Source organism: Erithacus rubecula, assembly GCF_903797595.1.
Source record: "Erithacus rubecula genome assembly, chromosome: 5".
NCBI classification, from domain to species: Eukaryota; Metazoa; Chordata; class Aves; order Passeriformes; family Muscicapidae; genus Erithacus; species Erithacus rubecula.
This window is the reverse complement of record NC_136687.1, coordinates 20,524,449-20,552,107: the sequence shown is the minus strand read 5'-3', so window position 1 is coordinate 20,552,107 and position 27,659 is coordinate 20,524,449. Positions and strand designations below refer to the sequence as shown.

The 27,659-nt window shown below is 39.9% G+C and overlaps 1 protein-coding gene across 1 annotated transcript; it reads right to left on the bottom strand.

Annotated features, from left to right (window-relative positions):
• Positions 1 to 6,951: 6,951 nt before the first annotated feature.
• On the bottom strand, positions 6,952 to 25,395 carry PGM2 (phosphoglucomutase 2). The gene is made up of 14 exons (XM_079305541.1): positions 25,270 to 25,395; positions 21,053 to 21,220; positions 20,096 to 20,202; positions 19,655 to 19,739; positions 18,382 to 18,465; positions 17,607 to 17,800; positions 16,286 to 16,475; positions 15,546 to 15,643; positions 12,867 to 13,047; positions 12,665 to 12,758; positions 11,479 to 11,608; positions 8,876 to 9,065; positions 8,130 to 8,263; positions 6,952 to 7,357 (listed from the first exon to the last, which is right to left on the bottom strand). Exons 1-14 carry the CDS (start codon positions 25,339 to 25,341, stop codon positions 7,255 to 7,257), a joined length of 1,830 nt encoding a protein of 609 aa, XP_079161667.1. The 5' UTR covers positions 25,342 to 25,395; the 3' UTR covers positions 6,952 to 7,254.
• Between the last annotated feature and the right edge of the window lie 2,264 nt (positions 25,396 to 27,659).

Genomic DNA, 27,659 nt, shown 5'->3' with positions numbered 1-27,659 from the left:
TGCACTGCCCCTGCCCGCTGTGCCCCGTGCTGCACGCCGCCTCCGGTGCTGCCCGCTGTGCCTGTGCTGCCCGCTGTGCCCTGCGCTGCCCGCCGCCTCCTGGGCTGCCCGCTGTGCCCTGCGCTGCCCACCGCCTCCTGCGCTGCCCGCTGTGCCTGTGCTGCCCGCCGCCTCCTGGGCTGCCCGCTGTGCCCTGCGCTGCCCGCTGTGCCCTGCGCTGCCCGCTGTGCCTGTGCTGCCCGCTGTGCCCTGCGCTGCCCGCCGCCTCCTGGGCTGCCCGCTGTGCCCTGCGCTGCCCGCTGTGCCCTGCGCTGCCCGCCGCCTCCTGGGCTGTCCGCTGTGCCTGTGCTGCCCACCGCCTCCTGCGCTGCCCGCTGTGCCTGTGCTGCCCACCGCCTCCTGCGCTGCCCGCTGTGCCCTGCGCTGCCCACCGCCTCCTGCGCTGCCCGCTGTGCCTGTGCTGCCCGCTGTGCCCTGCGCTGCCCGCCGCCTCCTGGGCTGCCTGCCCCTACCTGCCGGCGGGCCGAGGCGAGAGGGATCCGCGCCTCACGCCCGGCCCGGCCGCTCGCCAGCGCGGGCCAAAATAGCAACAGGCGGCGGGTCCCGGCACGGGCAGAGACGGCGACAAGGGGGCGCCCATGTCGCGATAGTGGCAGCTGAAGCCGCCTCCTCTCGCCCATGAGTTCTTCTGGAAGAGCATTCCGGCGATGCTGCCCGTGTGTCTGGCGCAGCCTCTGGTCTCTCGGATGGCGGGGTGAGGCGGACCGGCGAGCGGAGTTGGCTCGCAGGGCTGGAGCCAGCCCGGCCGGGAGCTCTGCAGCGCTGGAGTCCCCGCTCGGCTGTGGGCCCAGCCCTGGCCGCAGGGCAGCCTTCTGAGAGCTCACCTCAGACACCCCGACGGCTTCCCCGAGGAACCACACTCGCACACGCATAAAAGCATTGTGAGAGTAGGTATTAGTTGGTCTTCCAGTTGCAGAAAGGGTAAGATATGACTGGATCCGGAGACTTAATTATACTTCTCTGCAGGCGATGGTTGAGGCACCCTACATCCCCGTTGTGCAAACCACTTTTGCACTCAATTAATTTCAAGTCTTCTTGGCAGTAGGACCATTGATTTAGTTACTTATAAGCCTGTGCACATATGTAGAATCAGAGCTTTCAAAAGGAAATCTGCCCTGTTGCTGTGAGGGAGACAGTCAAACTGTTAAATGCAAGCACAGTCTCGCCCCAGATTATGAAAAACAAGTCAGATTTTGGTATCCTGGCACATCCCCTTCTTGCAAAGTGTAGGCACACACGTGGATACAAAGTGCATTGTGTCTCCATGACCTTTGGCATCCAGGTGTACTTCCGTGGGATAGCTGGTAAGTGAATTGAGGTCTGTAAGTAGCAGTTCACCCAGAGAGTTTGTTCCCAGTCTGTGCTCAGGTCATGGCTTGCTGCTTCCACTTCAGACATGGGAATAGGTACAAGTGTCTCCTGCTTTCCAGTGACAGCTTTATGGTCCATGGAAAGAAGAATGCCATCTCCTTTCAACCAGTGCCTGTTTTAGTTTTTAAATCATCACAGCTAAGGACAATGCTTTTACTCCAGTTATCACCCAATATGTGTACCTGAGTCAAGTATGCCCTTTTGCTCATTTTAAGCCTAACTGAGAATTTATGCCTCTGGTAACCACGCTCTAGCAGAAGGTGAACTGCAATTCCCACCCAGACAGCTCTGGCACTTCAGCCGAGGCTCATGAATTCCTAAACTACCAACAAATGATCTTAGGAAGACTTGTTTTACTGCTTCACTGTTGCCTTTCAAAAGATGTAATGAAACAGATAAGGATCCTACAAGACTATAGCTTGCTTCTTGGAAAATTCTTGAACAACAACAGAAGTTAATACCAGAGCATCACAATTAGAAATACTTTCTTCTTTCTCCTCTTTGACACTGGGAAAGAAATCAGCCTCAGAATGTTCAGCCTGCCTGCAATGAAAGTTACCTAATCATCACCTTTAGGCTACATTAGACAGCATTCCTTCTCTGCTTCCTGATGAAACTGTTACTTAAGGAGGGGGGAAAAAAAGAACCACTGTGAGGTTCCAGTCCCTAAAAATTAAACACTTTTATGCATTCCAGGGACTGGGATTCCAATACTCATGTGAAAGCAATGAGCACCAGACTTTCTAATAATTTCCTATTTTCTGAAAAAGTAGATCTCTGTTATTTCTTCCTTCACAGGTTAGATTTTCTTCACAGTAGCCTATTAACAAAAAACATATACCACCACATTAACTTCCTCAGACTGAAGAGGAAAATCAAGCTTTACTTTCCACATCCTGCAAACACCAATTTAACCATTTCCTCTTTGTCCAGTCACACTCTCAAAAAAATGCAAGGAAAACCCTAAACCCTACCACTGCCTTTTGTACAGAACCTGAATTTACAGGCTTGTATGAGGCACTCTGTGAGAACATGTGGGTAATTAAGCTTCTTTTGTAGGTGAGGGAGCAGAAGTATCTACTCACTTGGTCCCACCTGGGGTAGGATTGTAGATCAATATAAATTTAGGCTGGATGTGCCAGGCAGTGAGGGCAGAACTTGGTGCTGCACCCTTTGAAGCACCATGAGGCAAACAGGAAGTTGCCACCCAAGATACTTTCAGAGTTCAAGTTGCTCCATAGTAGGGCAGCAGCTGAGCAGTAATGTTTTTTGGATTGTGAATTTCAATACAGGCACCTATATTGTGTTTCAGTTGCCTTGTAAGCTTCTGTGCTTTTCCCTCTATGTTACCTATAATGATGATTTTTTATTTTTGTTACATAAAGCACTCTTTTCTTGTGACTTCTGTCATGTAAATTTGTTTAGTATGTTATTAAGGGATGCTATTAACTGTTTTGCAGTGCTTTGACTTAGGAAGCCCTGGATGAAGTACTGCATTCTTATCCAATTGTATCTCCAGATGCTATTTATAGTCTCAATTAATAAACAAAATTTACATAGCTCTTATTATAGCATATTTACCTACTGCATATGCTGTAGGAATACATGCCAGTGACATTAATTAGTGATTATCTTAGTAGACGAGAGGCTTTCTATTATCACTGATGAGTAGTCAAGAAGGAGCTGAGCTACTCCTACAGATCCTGCCTGCTGATGTCTGTATTTTTGAGCATTTCAGATGTCATGATTAATCCCCTCTTGCTTTCATTCCCAAACATACATTTTAAAATAACTTACCAGTGTTTGTGTATTTTAAGCTTTTCCTTTTGTTTGAAAGCTGCTGTTTCTATGCAATCATCTATATTACAGTTTATTTAGGCGAGTGTTAGGATATAATTGGAGAGCTTAATAGTCTCATCTCATTATTCACAATGTTCTGATGGTGCATGACCTCATTTCAGTTACCTGGCAATTGCTACACAGCAGAGTGGTGTTGGCTTCTACTTGGAAGTTGATCAGAAATGCTAACCTTGATGAGTGTGCATCTTATATAGTGCAAAAATACACTGGGAAGGAAAGCAATTCAGTTTAATTACCTTTGATTAGTTTTGTACTTGGAGACAGAAAACTGTCTTATTGGTGATTATTTTTGTTTGCAATTAATTAGATATACATATGGCATCCAGATGCTTTCAGCATCAGAATCCTAAAAATCCTCAAACGTGTTAATACTTATGCTGGTAGTTAACAACTGTTAATTTAATATAATTTTAATATTGCTATTCACAATGATTGTTATCAAGGACATAAGATTTGCCCGTTGGTCGTGTGTGAAAATAAAATGCATGACCAATGGAATTTTTGAAAGGTCTAACAAGGAAAAAAACTTAATTTTCAGAAACTTTGCAGGTGAATCTGTTACATATTTAAATCCTTTTTTAAAATGAATTCCAGTTATCCTTGTATGATTTGTTTGGATATAGTAAAATTATCAAAAAATCCTTCTTCAACTCAATGCTTGAGTATCATAAACAATACTTTTACATAATATGCCATAATAAGTTGATAGCCTGTAAGGAAGGTGAAATGTATTTACTTCCTTCCATCCAAACTGTTTCAATCCATCCCTGAATTTCAATTTATTCAATTATTTACATAAATTTTATGATACTGGGACTTGTAAAAAAACTAATAACCTTCAAGCGAAGTCCATTAGTCTACTCTTAAAGCATTACTATTTTGGGGTTTTATTTTGGCAGTTTTGAGTACTATGCTAATTCTTCTCAGTCTTTCCCTCTAGTCCAATAGGCTTGATCCCCTATAGGATCAATGTTTACAACTGTCACTGGAATTGTGTTTTCACCTGTTATAAAAAACAGGCTCATTTTAAATGTTTTTGGTAATGCAGGGATGTGTCTTTCTCTAGAAATAGCCAAGAATTCCCTTATATCTGAGTTCAGTCTGGGCTGCCATCACCATTATTCCAGCCATGGCAATTCCCATTTCTGGATAAAATACTAATGTACCTGCTTCCAGTTCAAGGCTGCGTTTTTACAAATTACATTTGTGTGTTTTAATATCTGTCTTGGGACTAATAATATCTAAGTAGGCTTTATTATCTTACACAACACTTTAGAGGAAGAAATAGACCAGCTCAGAAGAAACTGTAGCTTAACACCCCTTCTGAGCTGCAATACTAACTTCTCTCTTTGCTATAATACTGATGCCTTTGTTTTGATTCTTTATTTCAGTTCTAGATCCTCTTTCTCTGATGCAAGACAAGGTTAGTAAAGACTTTAGCAATAACAAGTTTTCTCTTGTAATTTTGTAGTGTTTTACAATTGCTCAAGAAGCTTGATAAACCACTGTGGCTTTGGCTATTTTTTTGGTCACCCCCCAACCACAAGTTGTGAACTTGTGGAATAGGAGAAAGGAATGGAGCAAGTAAATTCCTTGACCTTAGGAAGACATCATGATAAAGATTAGGTCATTATCATATGCCTGTACTGTTTCTGAGGATGCTCTAAAGCCACCCTAAGGATGTTTCAGTATACACGACTGAATTGCAGGTCTCACTTCCAGACTTCTAACAGCAAAATCCAAATCCAGGTTTGGCATAAAAAGACACATGTAAAATATGCCTCTCTAACCTGTGGAGATGTTAAGATAAATACATTAAAAAATTCAGGACTTGCAATCCTCTGTCTTCAGGTCTTCCCCATGAAATCAGTAAAGCATCTTTTATCATGTTCTGTACCAAAAGAAATGTGAGCCCGCCCAATAAAAATTAAAGTAAAAGCAACGATGAAATGGTTTTGGTCTGAAGGTTTCCTTTAAAAATCACCTAGTTCAACTTCCTGGCATGAATCAGGGACACCTTCCACCAGATCAGATTGTACCAGATCAAAGCTGCATCCAACCTCGTCTTGAACACCTTCAGGCATCCAACAGCTTTGCTGGGCAACTTGTTCCCCTATATTAACTCCCTCAGTATATAAAAAAAAAAATCTATCCCTGTATCCAATCAAATCTATCCTCTTTCACTTTAAAACTGTTTCTCCTTGTCCTGTCACTACAGTCCCTGGTACAAAGTGTGTTTCTTATAAACCTCCTTTATATATTGAAAAATCTCATAGCCTCTTCTTAGGAGGAGCATTCCCGGCTCTCTCAGCCTTCTTTCCCAGCACAGGTGTTCTAATGCTCTGTTTTCATGACTTTCCTCTGAACCTACTCTAACAGGTTCATGTCATTCTTATGCTGGCACGCAGTACTCCAAGTGGAGCTTCACAATGGCACAGTGGAGGGAGAGAATCACCTCCCCTGTTAAAGCCCAAGGCTGCAGGCTTGTACAGACCCACAAAGCTTCTCCAGCCCTGGGTGTAGCTCATCAAAGCCCAAATTGAAGGCACTGTTCCTGAAGAACCATTCCTCTGTCTGTGCCTTAAAGCAAGGAGGAAGCCAGTAAGGAGCAGATCCTGTGTGGTGGGATAGCGCTTTTTATCATGCCAATGTCCTCCTGCTACACAAATGGCTCAGGCATGAAACCTCCCCTCTGGAAAAGTACTGGAACATTCAGGCTTGAAGGTATTCACCCCTCCTGATGGGGCATAGTTCGCTCAATTAGGCTGACTTGGAAGGCAGCTGGCATGTCTTAGAAGCTGTCATAAACCACCAAAGATCCCTGAAGCATGCCAGACTCATTTCTGAGGCCTCTCACTACAGGACTGCACATGGTCTGCAGTGGTACATCAGACTGTGTAAAACTTCCTCTCCTTCCACTCCCCCAGGGCTACCTCCCTGTACCCACCTGCACAACTGCTGCAATCTTCAAGTTGCACTGAAAATAACAAGCACAGAGGACTTGAATTCTGGGAGGACGATCAAGCTTAGAAGTTTTGCATTTATAAGAAGTATGTAGCTACAGTTGTGACTATTACTGCTATGCTGCTATCCAAAGCCAGTACTGCAAATGCAGAAAATCCCCATATTGAAGTCAACTGACAACCTCAAAAAACCCTCTTAGGTTTTGCAAGCATGGACAAGAGCATGCAATGAAATGGAAACTTCTGCTCTAAATTAGGCATGCAGAATTATGCACCAAGTCATGACAGCAAACGGTGTGAGAAGCTCCAAAACTGGGCTATGCATTGAACAAATTATGCTTAGTTTTCAGTGAAGCAACAAAAAGGTGCTGTATGTAGATACACTATCTTAATGGTTCATGGTATTAAAAGACAGTTTAGTACACTTTGTATCTCTAGACTGGAATATGATATATAGTCTATACCAAATAGATATTCAACAAATGTGTGTTGAGTTTCTCGTTTATTTGGGCCAAAATCCCTAAGGAAGATCACTACTTCTGAATCATCTGCCCCAGATTTGTCAAAGTGTCACTACAGGCTTTAAATACTTCCTGTTAATGAAGAACTTGCTTTGCAAATCTAAACCTAGACAGAGTTCCATAGTGTTATCAGATTATATGCACAAAAAAGAAATAAGTCACCACAAAACCTGCTGTTTCAGATATCAGAATATTACTTATATTTAATTAAAACAAGTTTTGATTGAAATATAATTGTAGTCAACTTTTAGCTCATAAAGCTTTTGTTCAACTGATTGGGTTTTTTTGGTCCATCCAGGGTAAAGGCACTTTCCTTCCAAAGTAAGATACTAGAGCCAAGAGTACCCAAAAAAAACCTCTTAAAAGCAGAAGTCTTTGTATTCAGAGTTCTCAGGTGTTTGGTCCTAAAACACACTTAACTTCTTAAATAATACACTTCTAATGCTGCAAAAGCCAATCAAGGTAGTCATTTTGCAATTTTACTCAGTCTTTCGTTGAAGTTTGTTTTTTTCTGGTTGAAAGAAGTGCTTTTCAAGAGCGTTGACCAATTCATCTAGTTCCTTCTTCAGCTGTTCAACATCACTGGAAAACAAAAATCACACAAACGCAGAAAACAGTGAAACAATGGAAAAGTCAAAATGTATATTTTTAGTATAAGGAATTTTAAAATCTGTTGCATTGCTTTCAACAAACATTTTCTATTAATGATAGAAGTGTATATATTTGATTTCTTATGGCAATGCACTGATGTTCACTTTCAAGTGATATGCATGAAGACCATGAAGAAACATAACCCCACAATGTAATCTAAAGTAGAGTGGTGAATTTGAGTTCAGAAGATGTTCTATTACTAAATGTGATTGGAAGTGTAATTTTTATACTTGTAACAGTGTTCTTAGATGACTTTTCATCTGTGAAAAAATGTTATTTTTATTATATAAATAAATAATTATTTATCTTTAAGAGTGTATGATTCTCAAGACTATCAGTTAAGGATATAATTACTAAACATAAATGGGTTCAAAATATATTAGAACATGTCATATTTGATTAAATAATTTTAAAGCAAATACGTAAAAAAGTATGTATGTAAAAATGGGGCAAAAATATTTGCACTTATTAAGGCAGAATGTTTTTCCTTATATTGTTCCACTGCATGTAAAACTGAGTACAAAGAAATTTCAGTGACAAGAACGTATCAACAAACTTTGCAGAGTTAAAGCTTTATACAAATTCATTAAAATTATTATTTATTAATATTATTTGATTGTGGAGAGCTCTTATTTCACTAAAACAATACGAAAAAGCCATACAGGCTCTTTAACACCAAATATCCTACTGTAAGTGACAATACCTGTTTCCAGGGGGTGCACAAAGTTCAGAATAGTATTTGATCTTTGGTTCTGTCCCACTGGTTCTCATTGTAGCCACTCCTCCATTAGCAAAAGTGAATGTTATCATTTGGCTGCTTTTACTAGTAGGAAGTATCTAGAAACATTAAGAATATTTTTTTAAACTTGGAAAGAGTCTATATATAAACCCATGACTTGATGTTAGATAAAATAACAAGAGCATCAGCTAAAATTATAGTTTAGTTCTGTTTTTTTCAACATTATGGTCTTGAGACCACAAGGACAGCCTTGCCCTCAGCCTGGAATCTGGTAGAACTGCATCACTGCTAGGTAGCTCATTTCAAACCCAGCCAATTCTTTTACTGCTAATAGAAGTTGAGCTGTCATGGCATTTCCAGAGATGAAAGGAAATGGAGATAGTGGAAAAGTATACAATCCAAAGCCACATCTTAACAGACAGCTTAACCTGCACTCAGAAGAAAACAATGCAGATTGCTGTAGCAAGAGGGTAGCAAGACCCTCTTACCACCCCTTATAAACTGTCATCTTAGAGAGAAAAATACATCACAAAACCTAACAAAAAACCCAACCCCCCTTGGCTTCACATCCTCTCACCAAGGTTAAACAATCATCATCAATCTAACTTATTTTATGATCAGTATGTAAGTATGTTAAGTGTTTCTCCACAGAATGTTTTAGGGATGTGTATGTACATCAGATATGATATACATGTAACTTAGATACTTACAGCCTTTTGATCTGGCTGGCTGCTGTCATACCCAGTAGTTAGATCCCTTATTCCAGAAACTTTAAATCTACCACAAGATTTTGGGTATGTGTTTTTTCCATCAAAATTTCTAAGGTTGTCAAAAAGCTGTTGAATAACTTTAGGATCATGGCAGATGAAATACGAAGCTTTGGTGATATGGAAGCCATATCTGTAAAGACACAACATTAGTGAATACAAGAAGTAATGTTCTAAGAGTTTTACAACAGACACATTATACAACCTTCCAAAAATCAACACTCTGTGCTCATGCTCACTCAACTGAAGCATCACGCCCTTAAAATTTTAAAAAGGTCTAAACACTTAATTATCCCAGCTGAGAAAGTTTACAGAAGAAAAAAAGGTACTGTTATTGCCTTCAAGAGCTCTAACCACCATAGGAAGAGATTACATCGAATAGCTTCAAGTGGATTCCAGCGGACCTTTTCTAAGTAAAACAAATTCTAGACTTCTTTTTCCAATCACACTTCATTAAAGTGTTTCTACTCTCCCATTCAAAGTGTTTTTACTAAAGCAAACTGTTCTGAACATTGTCTCTACCTCACCTGTTTGCTGCCAGGTAATGTGAGACAAATGACCTGGTAACACTGAATTTTCAAAATGGCATGTTGCTGAAAAACATACAAGCCTGGACTGGTTGTTCAAGTGAACTCTTGCTACAGATCAAGACTCATATCCTTGATGGCAGTGAAAATCAGAGGGCCAGAATCTTCATTAGTTCTAGGATATTCACGCTAGAAATCTGAATGCCTTCTTAAATAGTGTCATATTTATGTCCTAAATGGACATCTTGAAGGTTAATAGTAGTTAAATTAGTATTAAGAATTCAGTAAGGGAATTAACAAAACCTATCCTGTATCTGAAATGAGTTATAAGCCTACTAGGACCATGTCCTTTTCCTGATCTGCGTTTACTTCAAGACAGATTCCTCTTCTATATTACAAAAAAAAAAAAAAAAATTAAAAATAGTTTCTTCTGCTTCAACTCTAACTCACAAGGCAAATCTTACAAAAAAGTGAAGTAGTAAGAGGTAGAAAACTGCAACTCTATATTAGCCAAAACCAAAACTACATACTAAACAACCTTTCAAAACAAAACAAGAACCCTCTTTCCAGCTCATTATCAAACAACAGTTTAATAGGGCAGATTTGTATCCTTCCCTCTATCTGCAGCTTTGCACAAGGAGTGACTATGTGCAGTGAAATCTCACAGACTGCTTTTATGCTAAAGCAGCTCTGAGTCCTCTTCAGCAGCTTTGTACACAGCAACACTGTAGAACAGCTCAATTCCACTCAAATACTCTGAAGTGAGCCTGAAGCAGGTGTTTACTGTATTAGTATTTAAAAAAAAAAATATTAAAAAATCTCAAGCCAGAGGGTGAATGCTTGATTCTTGAATATGCACTGCCAGCTAGCAGCATTTAAGGCAATTCTCACATCAGATGCTGTATTTGCCACTCTTGGTATGATTCCCTCTTTCATGCTTTTATATCACACTATTTATCATGCAGTGTAAGCAAATCTCTGCCACTTGATTCCTTCCTAAAGAGACAATGAAATAAGCATGGCTAGTGCTGCACACAAATGAGAACTCAGGATTGGCAAAACAAGAATCACAAAGGTTGGAGTTTTCCATGAGTCTCTGCAGGTTCCACACTCCCTTGTCAGTGTCTATGAGACATGAAGAGCTGGACAATATCAAACAGCCTGTGCAGCTCCCTCCTTTAAAGCAAACAACCCAAAACCTCCACAAAAACCACTCCTTGCCCTATGAAATCCAATATTCATCTTTACTATTGATTTCTTTGAGCCCATTAATAAAGAACAAAAGAAAAAGTACTGCCTCATATGAAAAGTTCTCAGAGGGATACCTGGCTGTATATAGCCAAGAGTAATGGCCAGTCACAGCACTTCTGCAAATCAGCTCAAATCTCATTAATCAGGAGCATAAAGGGAAAAGGACAAGCAAAACTCAACAACAATAATCTATCAAAAAAGACAGAATAATACAATAAAAAGCCTAACTTTAGAGCCAACTAGAATTAATTTAATCATAAGTAGCTCTGCAAGGACAGAAGCAAACTGGCTTCTGTGAATAGCATAAATAAACCAGAGCTACTCAGACCCATTCTGCCATCAATATTTTTGTTTATTTGGCTCATAGCACCAAGAAGCACTATAATCTCTACATCTCAGCAATACAGCTGGCCAAAAACTTGCCCAATCTTCTGTAAAAGGACCCAAGTGCAGAACTTCCCAAAAGGAAAAAAAACCTTTCAGACAACTGAACACCACAAAGACCTCATTAACTAATAGAGAATTAGTAAAGTAATTATTATTATATTTAAAATACCTTAAAACATCACGAAACAAAATAATAAATATATTCATGTCCACAAGGCAGGAGGACTTTCTGGAAGATTACTATTAGCATAGAATTATCTTAATAGCAAAACAATCCTCATTTTATTTCTTTGTAACCTATAGGTTGCTATTGAGTCCCTATTAACCCCAGTATGTGAAAGTGAGAAAATCTGAAAAACAAAAAATTAAAATTGAACTCACTCATCATAGACAGCTTTCAGCTGCTGAGACAAAGACAAATTCCTGGTTGCCAAAAAGCTGGCCATCTCTGCAGTTATAACAGCAGCACTGACACCATCTTTGTCCAGAACAGCAGGACAGCACATATATCCTAAACAAGGAACATCAGATATAATTTGATACATTTTTATCAGGAAATAGGATGGGGAGGGAAGGTTAGCTAACATCTTTGAAAGAAATTCAGATTACAGACATTTTGAGTCAAATCAAAAGCAGAAAAAATATATCTTCTAATCAGTGTTCAATTTAATAAGCAAGGTGTTTAACGGAATTTCAAGACAGGGATCTGCATCATATCAGTGCCACGTGCTCCAAGGTCCTTATGGAGCTTTCTAGAAAGAGAAATGCACACTTCAGGAACAATGCAAGTATAGCATTGTCCCAAATGTGATTACCTTATATGGTAGTGTATATTCATTATCTGTGAAATTAGTCCCATTTTCTCTGGTTTTCAGGCACTGAGATACTTAAGATAGCATTACAGCTTTACAATTTCCTCCTCATGAATTTATAACTTTCATTTGTGTCTTTCAACCATGGCTTTCCAGTTTGCAAATGTAATTTGGGGTGGTTTTTACTTTATTTTATTCACATTTACACTGAGCTTAAATCTTCCAGGTATAAAACTCAAGTCTGAAAAACACATTCGTTTCTTTAAAAAAAAAAAGGTTTATTCAGAATTTGCAGTCCCAATCTGCACAGCCATCCTACTGTAGATATCTACTCCCATCTTAGAAACTTGGCACTAAGCAGATATACAAAGTTTTAACCACTAGTATCAATTAGCCAAATAGATAATTATCTGTTACTCACTGGAAATACACCCACTGTATTGAGGACACCCTTATGTTGCCATTTTTATCTTTTAATTTTTAAAAATTTAAATTACTACTGAGACACTAACAGAGCACTGGCACAGGTTATCCAGAGAAATTGTAGAATATCCTTCCCTGGAGATATTCAAGAGCCATCTGGGCCTAATCCTGTGTGCCCTAGGATGCTTGAGGAGGAAGGCTAGACCAAATTACCCCCAGCAGTCCCTTCCAACCTTACCCATTCTGTGATTCTCTGCAATTCTATCACTTTTTGCAGTAGTTCTATTTTCACTATTTTGCAAGATATGGAAATGTAACATCCTGTCTTTTACCTATAGCCTCTTCAAATGCAAAAAGAACAGCTTTCCCTTGGTCCATGAGTTGTTTGGCACGGTTGCCCATCCACTTGAAACCTGTCAGTGTTTCCTACAGCAGTGAGGAGAAATCGAAGGCATTAAAAAGAAAAGCAAACATATGACACTTTGTAGGAAAGCTGATAAAAGAGCATGGAATAATGTGTAATATACTGCTTACCTCGAAGTGAAAACCTTCCTTTAGTGCAATTGCTCTCAGGATTTTGGAAGAAACAGTACTGGATAACATGTAGACGTCTTTAATGGCACGAGTATCCCTACTGTTATTTTTCCAGCAAGTAAAGATCCACCAGCCTAAAAGTGCTCCTAGTTCATTTCCAGAAAACACTTTCCATTCACCACTAGGGCAAAAAAATATTAGAAAGCACATGCAATTAAAGGATAATGCTGAGGGGGGGAATAAAAAATAATCTATTGGTTGTTCTATAAAAGAACATTAACAAATAGAACACTGCATTGGAATTCCAAGTAACAGTAACAATGCATCATGTGTGCATAACAAACAAACAAAAAAATTCCTCCCACAAAGCATTCTGAAACTGTCACCTTTCCTCTCCATCATACACATAAGCTTTTGCAGTTTCACCAAAGATGAAATAGTGATGTTTCCAACATATTTCAATTAAAACAAAAATCTTCAGCATACAAATTATAAACTCGGTGATTAAGACAGGCATAGAGACACAAAAACACAGTTTTCAAATAATCAGTATTTTTAGTTAACCTAGTGACAAATACTTTTAATTTAATCACAAATACATCAATTAGCATTTAGGAAGATTGGAAAAAAATCTTAAATGGGTAAAAAAGATTAATACTGATGTACTGCTAGAAGAGGAAAAAAAGAAGAAAAAACCAGAAAGACAAAAGTCAGAACTGTCAAAAAAACTCCCAGTCACAAAAGGGGACAGAGACACTTCCAAACTGACAAAACCAAGACCTACAGAAACAGTACCTGTCGTGAAAGAGAGGCAGACTCAGTCTCCTGCATTTACTGATGCCAACAGGCACAAAGCAATGCACAGCGGCAGCTTAGTGTAAGAGCGCTGAGAGTGTGCTCTAGCAGGAGGTTCTGTCAAAGAAGAAGTACAGATACTGTAGAAGCCTATATTAATAGTTGATTAGTGTATGAAAAGCTACAGCAGAAGTCTGAGAAGACACAGGACTGGAAGTTAGGAGACAACTGAGACTGGCTAAACAACGAGCAGAGGCAGCAGAATGAGAGCACCACGCTCTCCCTGGTAATGGATACAATAAACACCCCTCTTCAAGTTTCTGGTAGCTCAAAGTTTTCAGACAAAAAGCATGAGTGATTTTGCATTCTTGTTTTAGCCCATCATAACTAGCATAATCTGAAACTTTTTATAGTTTTTCCTCAAAGTTGAACTGACAACTGAGGCTGGCACAGATCAAAACCATTGAAATAGGAACCTTCCAACTAACACTGTCCAAGATGCAGAAGAGTGTCCACAAATGACCACTCTTCTTCCAAAGACACGAAAAGCTCCTTAGCTCATGCTGTGAGGCTATGAGTTTAAAAGCACCCCAAAAATCCCAAAGAAATATTGACACTTTTAAAGCTACTATAGCACTTTTTGGTTATCTGTTGAGCCAAACAGGTAACTGCTCCGTCTTCTTTTACTCTTGAAATTTGTCTAATTGATACAGATTCAACTATTTAATTCACCCACAACTACTGAGGACATCTAGCAGATGCCCATATCATCCCTTGGGTACCAAAGACTGTTGCTATAATTTTACACTCCTATTCTGGCTCTAATGCACAGAGAATTCATACATGCTGACCTTGCAGCAGATTTTTTTTTTCTGCTCCTCTCTAAGCTGAAAACATAGAAGCCTATTTTTACTAAAGATTTACAGTTTAAAACTGCTCAGATTAGTTTCTGCTTTATCAAGGCAGACAAAGGAGAAACACCACTATTTGTAGATATGATACCAAGTGCATGAACTTTCTTTTGTTCATTAGATAATACCTCAATACAGAAATGTAAGCAATTGTAGAAGTACAGGATATCAGAGGGCATGAAACAAGGGGACAGCCATACTGAGTCAGAACTACAGGTTATATTTCACAATATGAAATTTTGTGAAATTCATATGAATTTCACAAATATGGAACAATTTATTGTAAGCTCCTGACTGAGCAAGTCAACCTTTGGTGGTCCCCTTCTTTGACTGGGTATGCAAAGATAAATAATGCATATATAGGTGGTTCTTGAAGGGGAGAGTATGAATGCCTACACCAAGAAGTACAAAACTGTGGAAAACCTTAAGGTGAAATGCAAATACATAACATTATGTGAAGAAGTGGGAAACTGAGCAAGAGAAGCACAAATCATCTAATGATCAGCAAAATGTTTGGTTTAACAGGATTTGAGAAAGAAGACACTCATACTAAAGAGTATTATCTGGGAACTATACAGAGTCTCCTGAATCAAAGTTATTGTTTAATAAACCTAGAATGAAAACGTGTTTATCAGTCTCACACAAGAAAAATCTAACTGAAAACCTACCTTCAAAAAGGCAGAGCACAATAACAACAATTCACATGCTTCTGTGCATGCCTAAACTACAGCAAGTGTCAACTATTTATCCAGGCTTCTGTACACTGTCTAATATTGGTCATTATTTCACATCCTTTCACATGTCCTTACTGTGGTCTGCTTCATACAGCCTTCTCACATATCTGTGTGTTTTCAATCCAAAACATTACTACTGTCACTATTCTTCCTCTGCAACACAAATAGCAAGAATCTCTCAAATGAGCCTAACCTTGAGAGTAAAAAATGTCAACAGCTTACATTACTTATTACCATACCTCTCTTGTTTCTCTGCCACTGCCAGTCGATCAGCATCAGGATCATTTGCTAAAATGATTCTTGCCCCATCTTTTTCAGCCAAAGCAAAAGACAATGTCTGGAAAAGCAGTAAGCAGGACCAGATGAGCGTTCATATTCCCAAATAATATTTTCACTTTCTTTATAGGTTTTAAGTAATTTTCTCAATTTTTAAAATCCCAAACACACAAAATCATTGTGTGTCTCTCAAAAAAACCAAAAAATTCTGCCTGGCAGCAGAAGAACATAGTTAAGACATTTAACTTTACCTACATCGTTCCACTTCTGTAGTCCATCTTAAAAGCTGCGTAGATTTAATGGGATCCTTCCATACCAAAGTGTAACAGAAATAGTAGCAGAAACTCTAAACACCTGTCAGGACTTCTACTGCCCCCTTCTGGTGTTGTGTCAGAACAAAACAGTAGGAGCCCTCTAAAAACAACTGAAAAGATTTTTTTTTTTTTTTAAACTATCACTTTGTCCCATCCTGCCCATTCTGTTAGAGCACAGAACAAAGTAGTTGAAAGTTAAAGCTAATTACAATCTGACTGGCTCAAAGAGGATTATGTAAATGAAAGAATATCAACTAACTCTTCACTAAATCTAAGGCTATGAAACAGATTAAAAATAGACCTTCCACCAATATCTACAGCTGTGACTTCTGGCAAAAAGGCGAACACTGAAAGACATCACAGCTATCAAAAAAAACAAACCTATTTACCAGAACACCTTTGCCTTCTTCAGGATTTGGATACTTCACTGTGGGAAAGTCTGGATCAGGATCTTTCTGCTCCGGAACAGCAAAAGGAGGGCTAAGGTCAAATGCCTTGAATGCCAACTGCACGAATTTATGTCCTACGCCATGCACAGAAGTATGAACAAATTTCAGGTTTGTTTCCTTGTTTATATTCCTGAAATAAAACAGATTAACAGTAAACTTGGACATAGAAGACTGTTCTGCACAAAACTATGTTTGGAAATAGATACAACTCTGTAATCCTGTATTACTGTTAAAATTATGAATTAAAGGAGGTCAGATTTTGAAAGTAATGGTTTGAAAATTGGCTTAGCCTGATTTTTCAACAATATAGTTGCTCTTGGCACTCTTGGCATCCAATATCCTGGTATGTGCAGATCACTGGAGTGAAGTACACTCTATACATCCCAAAGAAGGTGAGTGAAAAATAAATACAACTGACTAAAGAGACTCTTCATCCCCAACTCTAGCATTTAAACCACCTCCAAAGACTGTGAACACAGTGAGTCAACAGCAGCCTGCCCAATTTGAGCACACTCGTTTTTAGGAAGTAAAAACTGTTGGGCATACCTAAAATCATGCAAACTCCTAAGGAGACATTTAATTCCAATTCTGAAAAAGCAGTGCAATAGCCCCAGCTTTCTAGTAACTCCTGACTGTTTGTAGCAAGAGTATAAACAGGGTTACTGGTGGTTAAAATTTCCACATAAAATAAGCAGATTTAAAAGGTTGATACTCATCTACTACATCAATCAATTCTAACTGCTAATCACCAAAAATAACATCTATCTCATTTTGCTGGGCAAAGATTTTATTGAGCAAGTGATAGGAGTAGGCTGTTGTAAGGCACCCAAGGGTACCAGGAGCACAAACAAAGCTGGAATGACAGAGCAAGACCTTCTTCATTCTGAAACAGCCTAACAACCTGGTTCACTGTCTCTGGTTTTTTTAAGACTCTTTGGTGGGCTGTCCATGCCCTAGTATGGGCCTCCAGCAGCCCCAGTCTTGATGTGGCCCTCGGCTGATGCATGGCCATGAAAATACAGGGAGATATCATCAGAAATTTGCTCACTTTGCTGGATTAGACTTCTGCCAGGACTGATTTATGAACTGGCTTACTACACTACCACACAGCTGCCAGTGCTCCCACAAAAGATGACAAAAAACACAGGCAGAACTGGGTCATGGCAGGATTGTGGCCACCCTCACTCCCATCAACTTGAACTGCCCTGCTAAGATGCTAGATGGAATATCCTGTATTCTTAAAGGAATTAGCAGCAGTCACCTATAAAAGCACTGTTTCTGAATGTCTTTGAAATACTCCTTATTGACCATGGCATATGGATCATGAAGCAGAGGGCTGCTGTCAATCAGTTTGTCATCCCAAGCCTGAGGCCACGGTTCTTGGTTCTCTTCAATAGCCTGAGAAATTCCTTTGTCATGAGGGGAAATGATCTGAGCACCGTTTTCCCAGTAAACCTAAATAAAACATAGATAAGTGAGTATTAGATCATTAATCTTGTAAGATAGTTTTGTTATGTTTTTTGTTGGTTAATGTGCAGTGCATTCACTAGAGTACTGGAGTAAATTAGGTTTAGGTATACCCAAAGTATTCTGTTCATATTCTCAGTGTTTCTTCTCACAACCCATTTTTATTATATAAAAAAAAAAAAAAAAAAAAAAAAAAGGCAGTTTAACTTTCTCAAAAGATACCAAGATCCATAATGAAACACAATAAAAGGCCCAGTCATTTACTGAGAAAACTTCCATTTTTGCATTTTGGAAACAGTCTGTATATCACTGCCCAGCTACTGAATGACTGATGCACAGGCAACTCAGTTGTGTTTTTTTTCAGGGGATAGCAGATTACAATGGCACCCTGCTTTCTAGAGCAAATATTTTAATTGTTAGTTTAATATGATACTAGCTTTAAATACATAGAAAAGAGAGAGAGACTAGTAATTAATTTAGTCTATACCATGAACAATACAGAACTGCATTAGTTTTTCTACATGGACAAAAAAAAAAAAAAAGGACAGAAAATAGATCACTTGAAATACCTTATAACCATTGTCTTGTTTCGGATTATGGGAAGCAGTAACCATAATACCAGCACAAAGCTTCAGATGAGTTACTGTGTATGGCTGTAACAAGAGAAAGTTACTTGCAGTAGAATGTGCAACATATTATATATTATTTCTTGCATATATAATACTTTCATAGTGCTGAACAAAAAGACAGTCAGGATGTGATCCCTACACACAAACTCCCTAAAGGAGAAGCTAAATAGTACTTGCTCCACTAGACTCCATGTGGCACAACGTTAGCCCTTGTTTTAGCTTGTGCATTTTTCCATTTGTTGTTGATGTTGTTCCAGATGCTTTGTGAATCTCTAGGGCAGTGTATTTCCAGAAGGAAGCCAGATGCACTGTTACCTACTGTAGAATGCCTGGAGGTACCTGAGGCCTTAGAGGGTTCCAGGTTTGTTGAGGTAATGACAGAAGGCAGCATGGGGCAAAGAACTGCAGCTCAAGCAGTCTTAGCCATAGTGTCTTTTGGGAGCAGCCTGGAGAGCAACTACTCCATCAGGGTTCAGAAGAGAATAAATTAGCTCAAAACAGATGGAGTGAATTTAAAATAAAGCATTATTCATGAACATGGGTCCAGTCTGTGTTTACTCCTGGCTCTTTATTTAACAGTGAAATGCAATCAACTGTAATTCTTGCAATACCACTTTAAGCTACATTATGAAGAATTTGACCCTAAATCTAAAAAAAATATATGAGTATAAGAATACTATATAGAAAGTCTGTGTTCTGTTTGCAATGCTCACTGGAACAGCTGGTATTGGGAGAAATTACTGCTTTTAGTCCAAGGGCCAAGAGCAGGGCTTTTCTGCATTGCTCTGGAGACACCTGGTGTTCTGATGGGGGCATTGTGGACACAATCCAATCTGGCAAAACTCCACTGCACAATAGCAAACTTGCTATTTTGGATTCAATACCTGCCTTGACCCTCCTCCCCTTAAAAAAAGCAAAAAACCAAAAAACAAAAAAAACCCCAAAAGGTAAAAATCCAGCCAAATGTGAGTATATGTTTCAGACTTCAGACTCCGCAGCAATCTGCTGATATTCCACATTCTCCCTTCTCTTCCTATGGATGTTGTAAACTACAAATAACTAAATAAGTACAAGACTCTCTGCAGGAAGAGCTTAAAAAGTAAAAACTGGTTTGTTTAGTAATCTTTAATTTAAGTAATACAAGGTATCTGACAGAATTTGTGTATATTTAAAGCAGATAAAATACATAGAAAGATGTAATAGAAAAACCTACCACAAAGGGAGTTGGTATTATGTCAGAGAATAGATAAACTGGAACTCCCTGACTGATGAAGGTATTGGCAGCAAGTCTTGCAAACCTAAACAGAAAGAAAATACACCTAGTGAATAAATTAATTTTCTTACCAGGTAGTTTCCTAGAATTCACAGCTTTCCCTCCTACCCTAATGCAATTACAAAATCCCAGCAACAAACACCATCACTTATCAATATACCTCAATTACTACACAGACCTAATTTAAATGTGTTCCCTCATTATCCAAATAGACAAAGCACAATTCTAAGAACTGCTTTGGCACTACCAGTATGTAAGAATACTGTAAATCGTACACATTAATTCACTTTACAGAAAGAAAATACAGTTGAAGTAGATATAAATCCATCATGGATCACACAAGGTATCTACAAAATACTAAATACAAAACCTAAGAAATACCTTTTACTGCTACCTCCACTGGAAAGATGAGCACGAGCATCAAACCCAATCACGACTCCTCTCTTTTTCAGGTCACTGAAATTCTTCTCAAGGTATCTGCAAAATCCCTAAAGACAACAACAAATCTGCCTCATTAACCTAATCTTGATGTTTAATTTATCATCACAATAAGGTAATTGCTAAGATGCTGATGTCTTAGGAAGCTGAGCACACATAGCATGTCACTGAACTGCTCTGGGATTCAGCTTGTCCAGGACCAATAAACACCAAGAAATATCAGAAACTTTCAAATCAATACTGCAAACCTGGACAGCATTTAAGCACTTTTAAAAATATCAGAATCAACTCCAAAAAGGAACAGGCAACACAATTTGTCTGAATCACAGGTTTTGACAAATGATTCAGCTGTCTTAGGTCTCACATGAAGAAGAGAACAGCGGGCCAGCATTTCAGGTTTTTAACCAAACCTCACCCTTAATAATGACATCTCTTTAGCACATGATACATCACCCCTCCAGACTGCAGTTACTCAGGGTTGTGGTTTTTTCCCAAGTAGATCTACTTTAGGATCCATGTATGTATACAGACCCTCACTGCCTTTATGTAAATCCATGTCCAGCACACACAAAACTTAGCCAAATGCTGTCTGCCTTTGGGATTTTTTTTGTAGTTGTTACAACAGCACTAGCTGTTACACTTGAGCTTAACTGCAGCTGTGTATAAACTAAACTGCAAATCAAATATAGAAAGTAACTTCTTTTAATGGTTTAATAGCTTCTCTCTCTTGTTTTCAGAGATCAGCACTCAGTTAATAATTATAATTTAAATTACTTCTGAAAACTGGAAGAATAGGAGACAACTTGTACTTCCATGTACTACCCATTTGCTTGCCATAAATGAGGCTCTCCCATTCATATACACAACAAGCTAAGTGAGATAAAGTGCTGAACACAATACCTGGGTTGTCTGGATAATAGTCAAGTCATTCATGTGGGAAATCCCTGCTCCCATGGCAGCTCTGAGCCCTGCTGTGCCAAACTCCATCCTCGAGCCAAAGTATTTCTGCAGTTCTCCGGCATTTCCTTCCTCAAGCAATTGTTTCACGATTGCGTAAGTTTTTGGATTCTGTTGAGACAAAATTCAGATATTCTAAATGAGGTTTTGTTCGTTTTAACAGAACTGGCTTTCTGTCCCAATCTCTGGGTCTCAGTATCAAAATATGGCACAGAAGTTCAAGAACACCAGAACTCCTGCTGTCTTCTTATATTTAAATCAGTACAACCTCAGGTATTACTTATTTTAGATTTATCTCCTAAAGTGAACATGCTACCTGAGCAGTAATGTGTGTATATCTATCTATCTATCAATTGCACAATTTGGGATGTTAAAAGATTTCCAAGATAGCTATTTTAATGTTTTCTATTTTTAAAAACAAAACAAACAAAAGAACAGCACTTTCACAGTTCAGAGAATTTTTCCTCATCACAACACAAGAACTACACAAAGCTTTTAAGAAAGTAAGCTAAGCTAATTATTAAGAAACATCTGTTATTTTTATAGCACTATATGTAGAGTTTATAACAAATTAAATCATAACCTTATCCTGAGACTGACTAGCACCAGAGGTAGCAGCAAACTAAGCAGACTGGGCAGAATAGAATAACATAAGACTTGTGAAGTTCAGTATTTGATTTCTTGGGAACTGATGAGCCAAGAGAACAGATGGCAGGTGGCTGACTCCTGACAACAGGATTATCTGGAGAGGCAGCAGGTTACTCACTGCATGAGCACTCCACCTTACTCTGGAGTACAAAGATTGTCATTTTCAAAGGGACACAAACTTTGATTTCTAGGCAATTAAATTAACTCATAAAAGTCACAGACTTTATTTACTATTTCCTGGATGACCTAGGTATGCTTACAACAAGGGAAAGCATATCATTCTAGGCAAAAAGGAAAAAAAAAAAAAAAAGTAAAACCATGTATCTTCTGCAGCTTCAGAAAATGCTGCAGAGCATATGGAGCACTAGCATGTAAGTTTGCATACAAAGGTATAAACATTCTGCACCTCAAACTGAGACCAGATCAGGATGTCCTAACCACTGACCTGTGCACCCACTGCCACAGGACAAACAGCATAGTTTAAATACTGAAAAAGCTAAAGAGCCTCTGGTGCTAATGAGCAACCTGCATCATGGAGAATAATCCAAAGAATTAAAAAAAAGAAATACAGCTTCTTGAGTGCAATAAACAATTAGGTACCCCAGAATTACTGATTTCCAGGGCAAAAATTACCAGTTTACCAGTCCAAGAATGTTGTAACTGACACTCCCTCGTAGGCAGCTTGACACAATTATCTATTATTATTGAGTAATTACGTTCTGTAAGAATAAACATAAGTCTATGTTGTTATAGACTATATAGGGCAGCATAACTGAGTTTAGGCTGTTTACAAATTGATGTCAAGTTTTTGCTTTAACATCAGGCTATGTCTCAAAGGTAAAGCCTGAATGACACCATTCACATCCAGTTTTGTACACTGCACAGTCACCTTTTAACTGCTCTGTGTGAGCTTTGTGCACATAAGTCATCCCAATACTGAAATGAACATGTTTTTAGGTAACTACTACACACATTTCTACAGGTGTTTGTCAGACTAGAAGCTGTAATGCCAATGCAGAAGGACATCAGGAGCATCCTGCAGCTTCCACAGCCAAGGAGTTTTGTTTGTTGTTAGAGTAATTTCCCAGGTTTGGTATCTACTGTGAAACTAGAGGGATCTTCCAGCTTTTAAAGTCTGGTTAAATGTACATATCCAGGTGGCTGCCCAAGTTCTAAGAGTTTCAGCCCATATAATTTTCTAAAGAAAACTTGGTTCCATTAATTTAGTTGGTCCCCACTGCCTGCCTCTACCCCACATCAAATAATGCAAAAGCCAAGTCAAGTCTGTTCAATATGGTAGAAGGATTTTTTTTTCAGAAGTACTGTTATAATTGTTAATGGATATATTCTCCTAAGAATCTGCCTCTTTTGTGTGTGTGTGTGTGTGTGTGTGTGTGTGAAGAATGTTATGATGCCATTGTACACAACTATGTAAAAAACTAATCTTGGTTTTGGCTTTTTTCTTCTGCTTAAACAAACTCTTCACAGCATCTCTACCAAAGAAGGACCAAATTGTATCAGAAGGATGAAGTGCTGGCTTTTTCCTTTGTTATTGATTCTCTCAGGTTACGCTTTTCCTGCTCTCAAATTAAACCAGATGTAAGTACAGGAGTACCATTCTCTGTGAACACAGTGGCAGGTGATTAAATACCAAATTAATACCCACTAGTGCAATTAGCTTGAACATCACCTGGTAACACTCGAGTTATTTACTTTAATCGACACTACAGGAAGGCCCTGAGAGTTATCATCAGTAGGGGAGTCCCCACAAGGTGTTAGAGGAGAGGAAGAACTTCTGCCTAAACAGATTTTGTTTTTACTAAAACCAGAAGCTACCTTCCATTCATAATTCTATGATTGATAATGGAAATAATGAAAAATATGGTATTACTGTAATGAACAGAGTGATGAAAATAGCCTGGTAACAAGCACAGTAATTGTCACGTAGGTAGAAACCTGCAGTTAGGTCAGCAGGGCCACCATCAGCCATAAAAGCTTGCTCTTGCAGACAATTATTTTGTAAGAAACATGGGGCTTATCATCATTAAACATTAACCTATCTCTGCATATAAAAAAGGAACTTTTTTTCATATCAGAGTAAATGGACAAGGGTTACACCTGATTCTTCTGTTGCTCAATAGATACATGCAACAGCTCCCTGAGAAATTTAAATACCTCATCATTTTTGAGCAATCAGCAATAGGTATTGCACACTAGTCAATTATTACTGAGTCAAAGATGCAAGTGTTTACTTTCAAAAGTAAAGATGCTATAAGGGATACTACATTAGATTTCTCAAGGGTTTAACAAAATAATCAGAATAATCAGCTGAAAAGCAAGTTATTACACAGAAGACAGGAATGCTGCTCAGGGAAGTTATGTAAATCAGAGGCTCTAAAATTAAACTATTTTCTCAAAATCAATTAAACTGGGAAAAAAAGGCACAAAAGCTTATTGTCATTTGACGTAATGCATTGGCATTTCAGAAAAGAGGACTAGTTTGGCACAGGTCTATTGTCAGTAAAACCAGAACTGTCTAACTGGTCAGTTAAACAACTGACTGATCTTTAATAAAGAATCACAACAAGCTTGGGGTACTTCTAATGATGTCCTTTAGAACCTGGAAAGAATACTAAAAAGAGAATTATTATAGGTTTTCACTAATATTTTTGAAATAAGCAGGTGCCTTACCAAACAGGTATGTGTGCTGCACGAAAGTCAGAGAGCACTGTTGAGTGCTCAGCCCAGGGGAGTCGCTTTAGGGACTGAAGGGAGGCAATGGCCAATGCGTTCCAATACAGCCAAATGAACAAATTATATCAAGAGGGACATGAAAAATTCAACCCAAATATGCCAATAGAGGCCTGCATTTCAGTAGGACCTGCAGCAGCAAGCAACTACCACTTCCAGAACACCACTATGACAAGATGTATCTTTAGGTTCGTGGAAAATAAAAACACACTGAAGATTTTATTACTGTGCATAGTGTTGCCAAAACCAAAATCAAATGTAAGTCTCAACAGGAAGGGAAATAACACCTGAAAAAACCATGAACGGCAGCCTCTGCATTTCCAAGTGTTTTTGAAGTGAGCCCACATGTCTTTTGGGATCAATATTTTAGTAAACAAAAATTTGAAGGTACCAGGACGTCTGTTACACTGAGAGACAGGTAACATGGCAAAGTACGCTGGTCTTTAATAATTTAAGTCTATCAACCGCCCTGCGACTGAAGCGGTTCGGAACAATGCAGGCCTTTTTGAAAAAGACGTTCAGTACAGCTAAAATGCAGACTGAGGGAAGAGCCGGGGCGTTTCTAAAGGAAAGCGGGGCTGCTGCGGCAGGTGCCGGGGGGCGGCAGCGACGGGGGGATGGATGGAGGGAGAGCACCCGTGTCAGAGAGCTCTGAGAGCAGAGCCAAAGGACGAAACGGGTGCTCACAATGCAGCAGCCGCGCCTCCTGACCCTTCTCCAGCCCGCGCCCCGCCGCCCCCCAGGCAGCCGCCGCCGCTCACCTTATCCCAGAGCAGCCACTGCTCGGCCGCGCAGCGCAGCGCCGCGTCCCCCGCGGAGCCCCGCGCTGCCATCCCGCTCCGCCGAGCCGCCGCCGCTCCGCTCCCTCCCTCTTCCGGAGCGCTCCCCTCCGCTCCGCCCGCCCGTCTGCCGCCCCGGGCCGCCCCACCTCCGCCCCGCCCGCCTGCCCGGGCCGGGGTCACGGCCGGACAGGGCGGCCCCGCCTCCGTCCTGCCCGCCGCCGCCCGGCCAGGCCCTCGCTTGGAGCGGGGGTTTAGTAATGCTAAATGAGTGTTGTCCGGTGTTCACAGCCCCAGTGGAGCTGGGGGAGCCCCGAGGGGAGCCCCGGGCAGCCTCGGGCAGCCTCGGCCCCCGCGCTGCGCCGAGCGGAGGAGGAGCGTTCCCAACAACAGCGGGAAAACTGCGGGGGACACGGCCGCCTCCTCCGCAGCATGGCTGACGGGAGAAAGCAGCGCTGGGGCCAGAAGCGTCACTTTCCACGGACATGGGACTAGGGCGACTTTTTATAGGCCAGATAAATGAGGGGTGAGCTCGGGAGCACTCTAATTTGGGATAAAGATTATAACTACACGATCTTTAAGGTCCTTTCTGACCCAAAACGTGCTATGATTCTATGATAAATTTTCCTAGAAATAATGACCGGTACAGATATTTGAAAACCTTTCAAAGTTCATTAGTACATTACCAGAATGCATGTGAACAAGAGAACTGCTACATATCCCTTTAAGAATGTTAATGCACATCCTTCTGTTATTCACTACTGATGAGTAAAATAATTGTTAAGATACCCTTACAGAAAAACTGTTAAGGCGTTTGCATAATGCTTATTTAACCCAGCACCTCTGGCCTATGCACCTCTCTGACTGAACACAAATCTGACTCCAGCTGCAAAATTTAACAGAAAAAAAAAAAAAAAGTAACTGAATTTCACAATTTCACTCAGGAAAATAGACTGTGTTCCTTCTGCTGGAATTAAAGAACAGGTTAATACGGCTTTGATTGAACAATTATTATTTGTCTTTGAGAGAAGCCTGAGCTGCCAACCTGCTGCTATGTCTAAACAATTCCTATAACTAAGCTTGCATTTTGACTGGAATCCCCTGAAGATGCCGTGATAAGCCCCTCCAGCCAGGTTGATTTCTTACAAATTTTTTTTGGCAAACATAGGACACTGAACTCTCTTTCTTGCCTAATAAGATTTTTGTCATCAGCTTCCCAAAGTACGAAGGGAAACAGAAGTCTGAGTGCTCTGGAGCTTCAGGACAAGGTGTTCTGGAGGTTTTCCCTACGTTTTATCAGCCTCTGTCTGAAGTTGGGCTAGACCAGGTAATGCACATCTGCAGGGAGAGCTGTAAGGAGTGACTGGGATTTCCCTGTTTAACTCTGCAGTACAGGCCAAGTAGGGGAAGATCCCTGAGAGTGGCACAGATGCAGATCGTGTGTTGCAGGTGTTCTGAGGCTGCTGAGAAATGCGAGGTCACTGTGAAGGTGCCACACAGAGTAATTTGCCAGGGGTGCCAAGTCCTGAATCCTCTTGTAAGGAATATCCTATCCAGGTGCTTTCCAACACTGCCTCAATAAGAGCAAGGAGCACCCCTTTCCCCCCAAGTTTAGAGGATGGGGCAAATGAGGAAGGGGCTGGCCTTGTGGAAATGTAACTGAACTTCCACATACTGCTCAAAGACAGGAGAGTAACGACAGGAAAAAAGCAAGATTTGCTTATGTGAAGAATGATACAGCCACTACAACACTGACTTTGTAAAGCACCATAACAAAGATTTCTGCCACTGAAGGAGGTGATGTATTCATGGAACGTGCTCTTTCTCTTGAATGCCTGAGGTTGGCTATAAATCAAGCAGGTTTTCTTCAAAATGATTATCAGGATCCATTACAGTACACCTGTGTCACAGAAAAACTCTGCCAAAGTTCCTGTCTTAATACATTCTGGGACTGCTCTGGACAGAGTGGCCAGAGCTATGCAACTTGCAAAGTGCCACAGTCCTGAAAACATAATGATCTAATGTCACCAGAAGAGGCTGAAAATGGAAGAATAACCAACTGCTGCCTGCAGTTGCTGCTGTGATGAACACTGCTCTTCAGGAAACAATATAGTGTAAATTATTTCAAAATACCACATAGAAATAAGATCCTTCCTAGTGATTCTGTCAAAAAGCGAATTTCCAAGAAAAGTCAAAATCCAATAGTATTTCATGAGAAGCCCTAAATACTGAATTGAAGAAAAACTGGTTGACTATATGTTAAAAATAGATAAAATTGAGACATAAAGGATGAAGGGTTTTTCATTTTTTTTTTCCCTCTCCAGCTGTTACCAAACCCAGCTGAAATTGACAAAATAAAACTTTAAAAATCT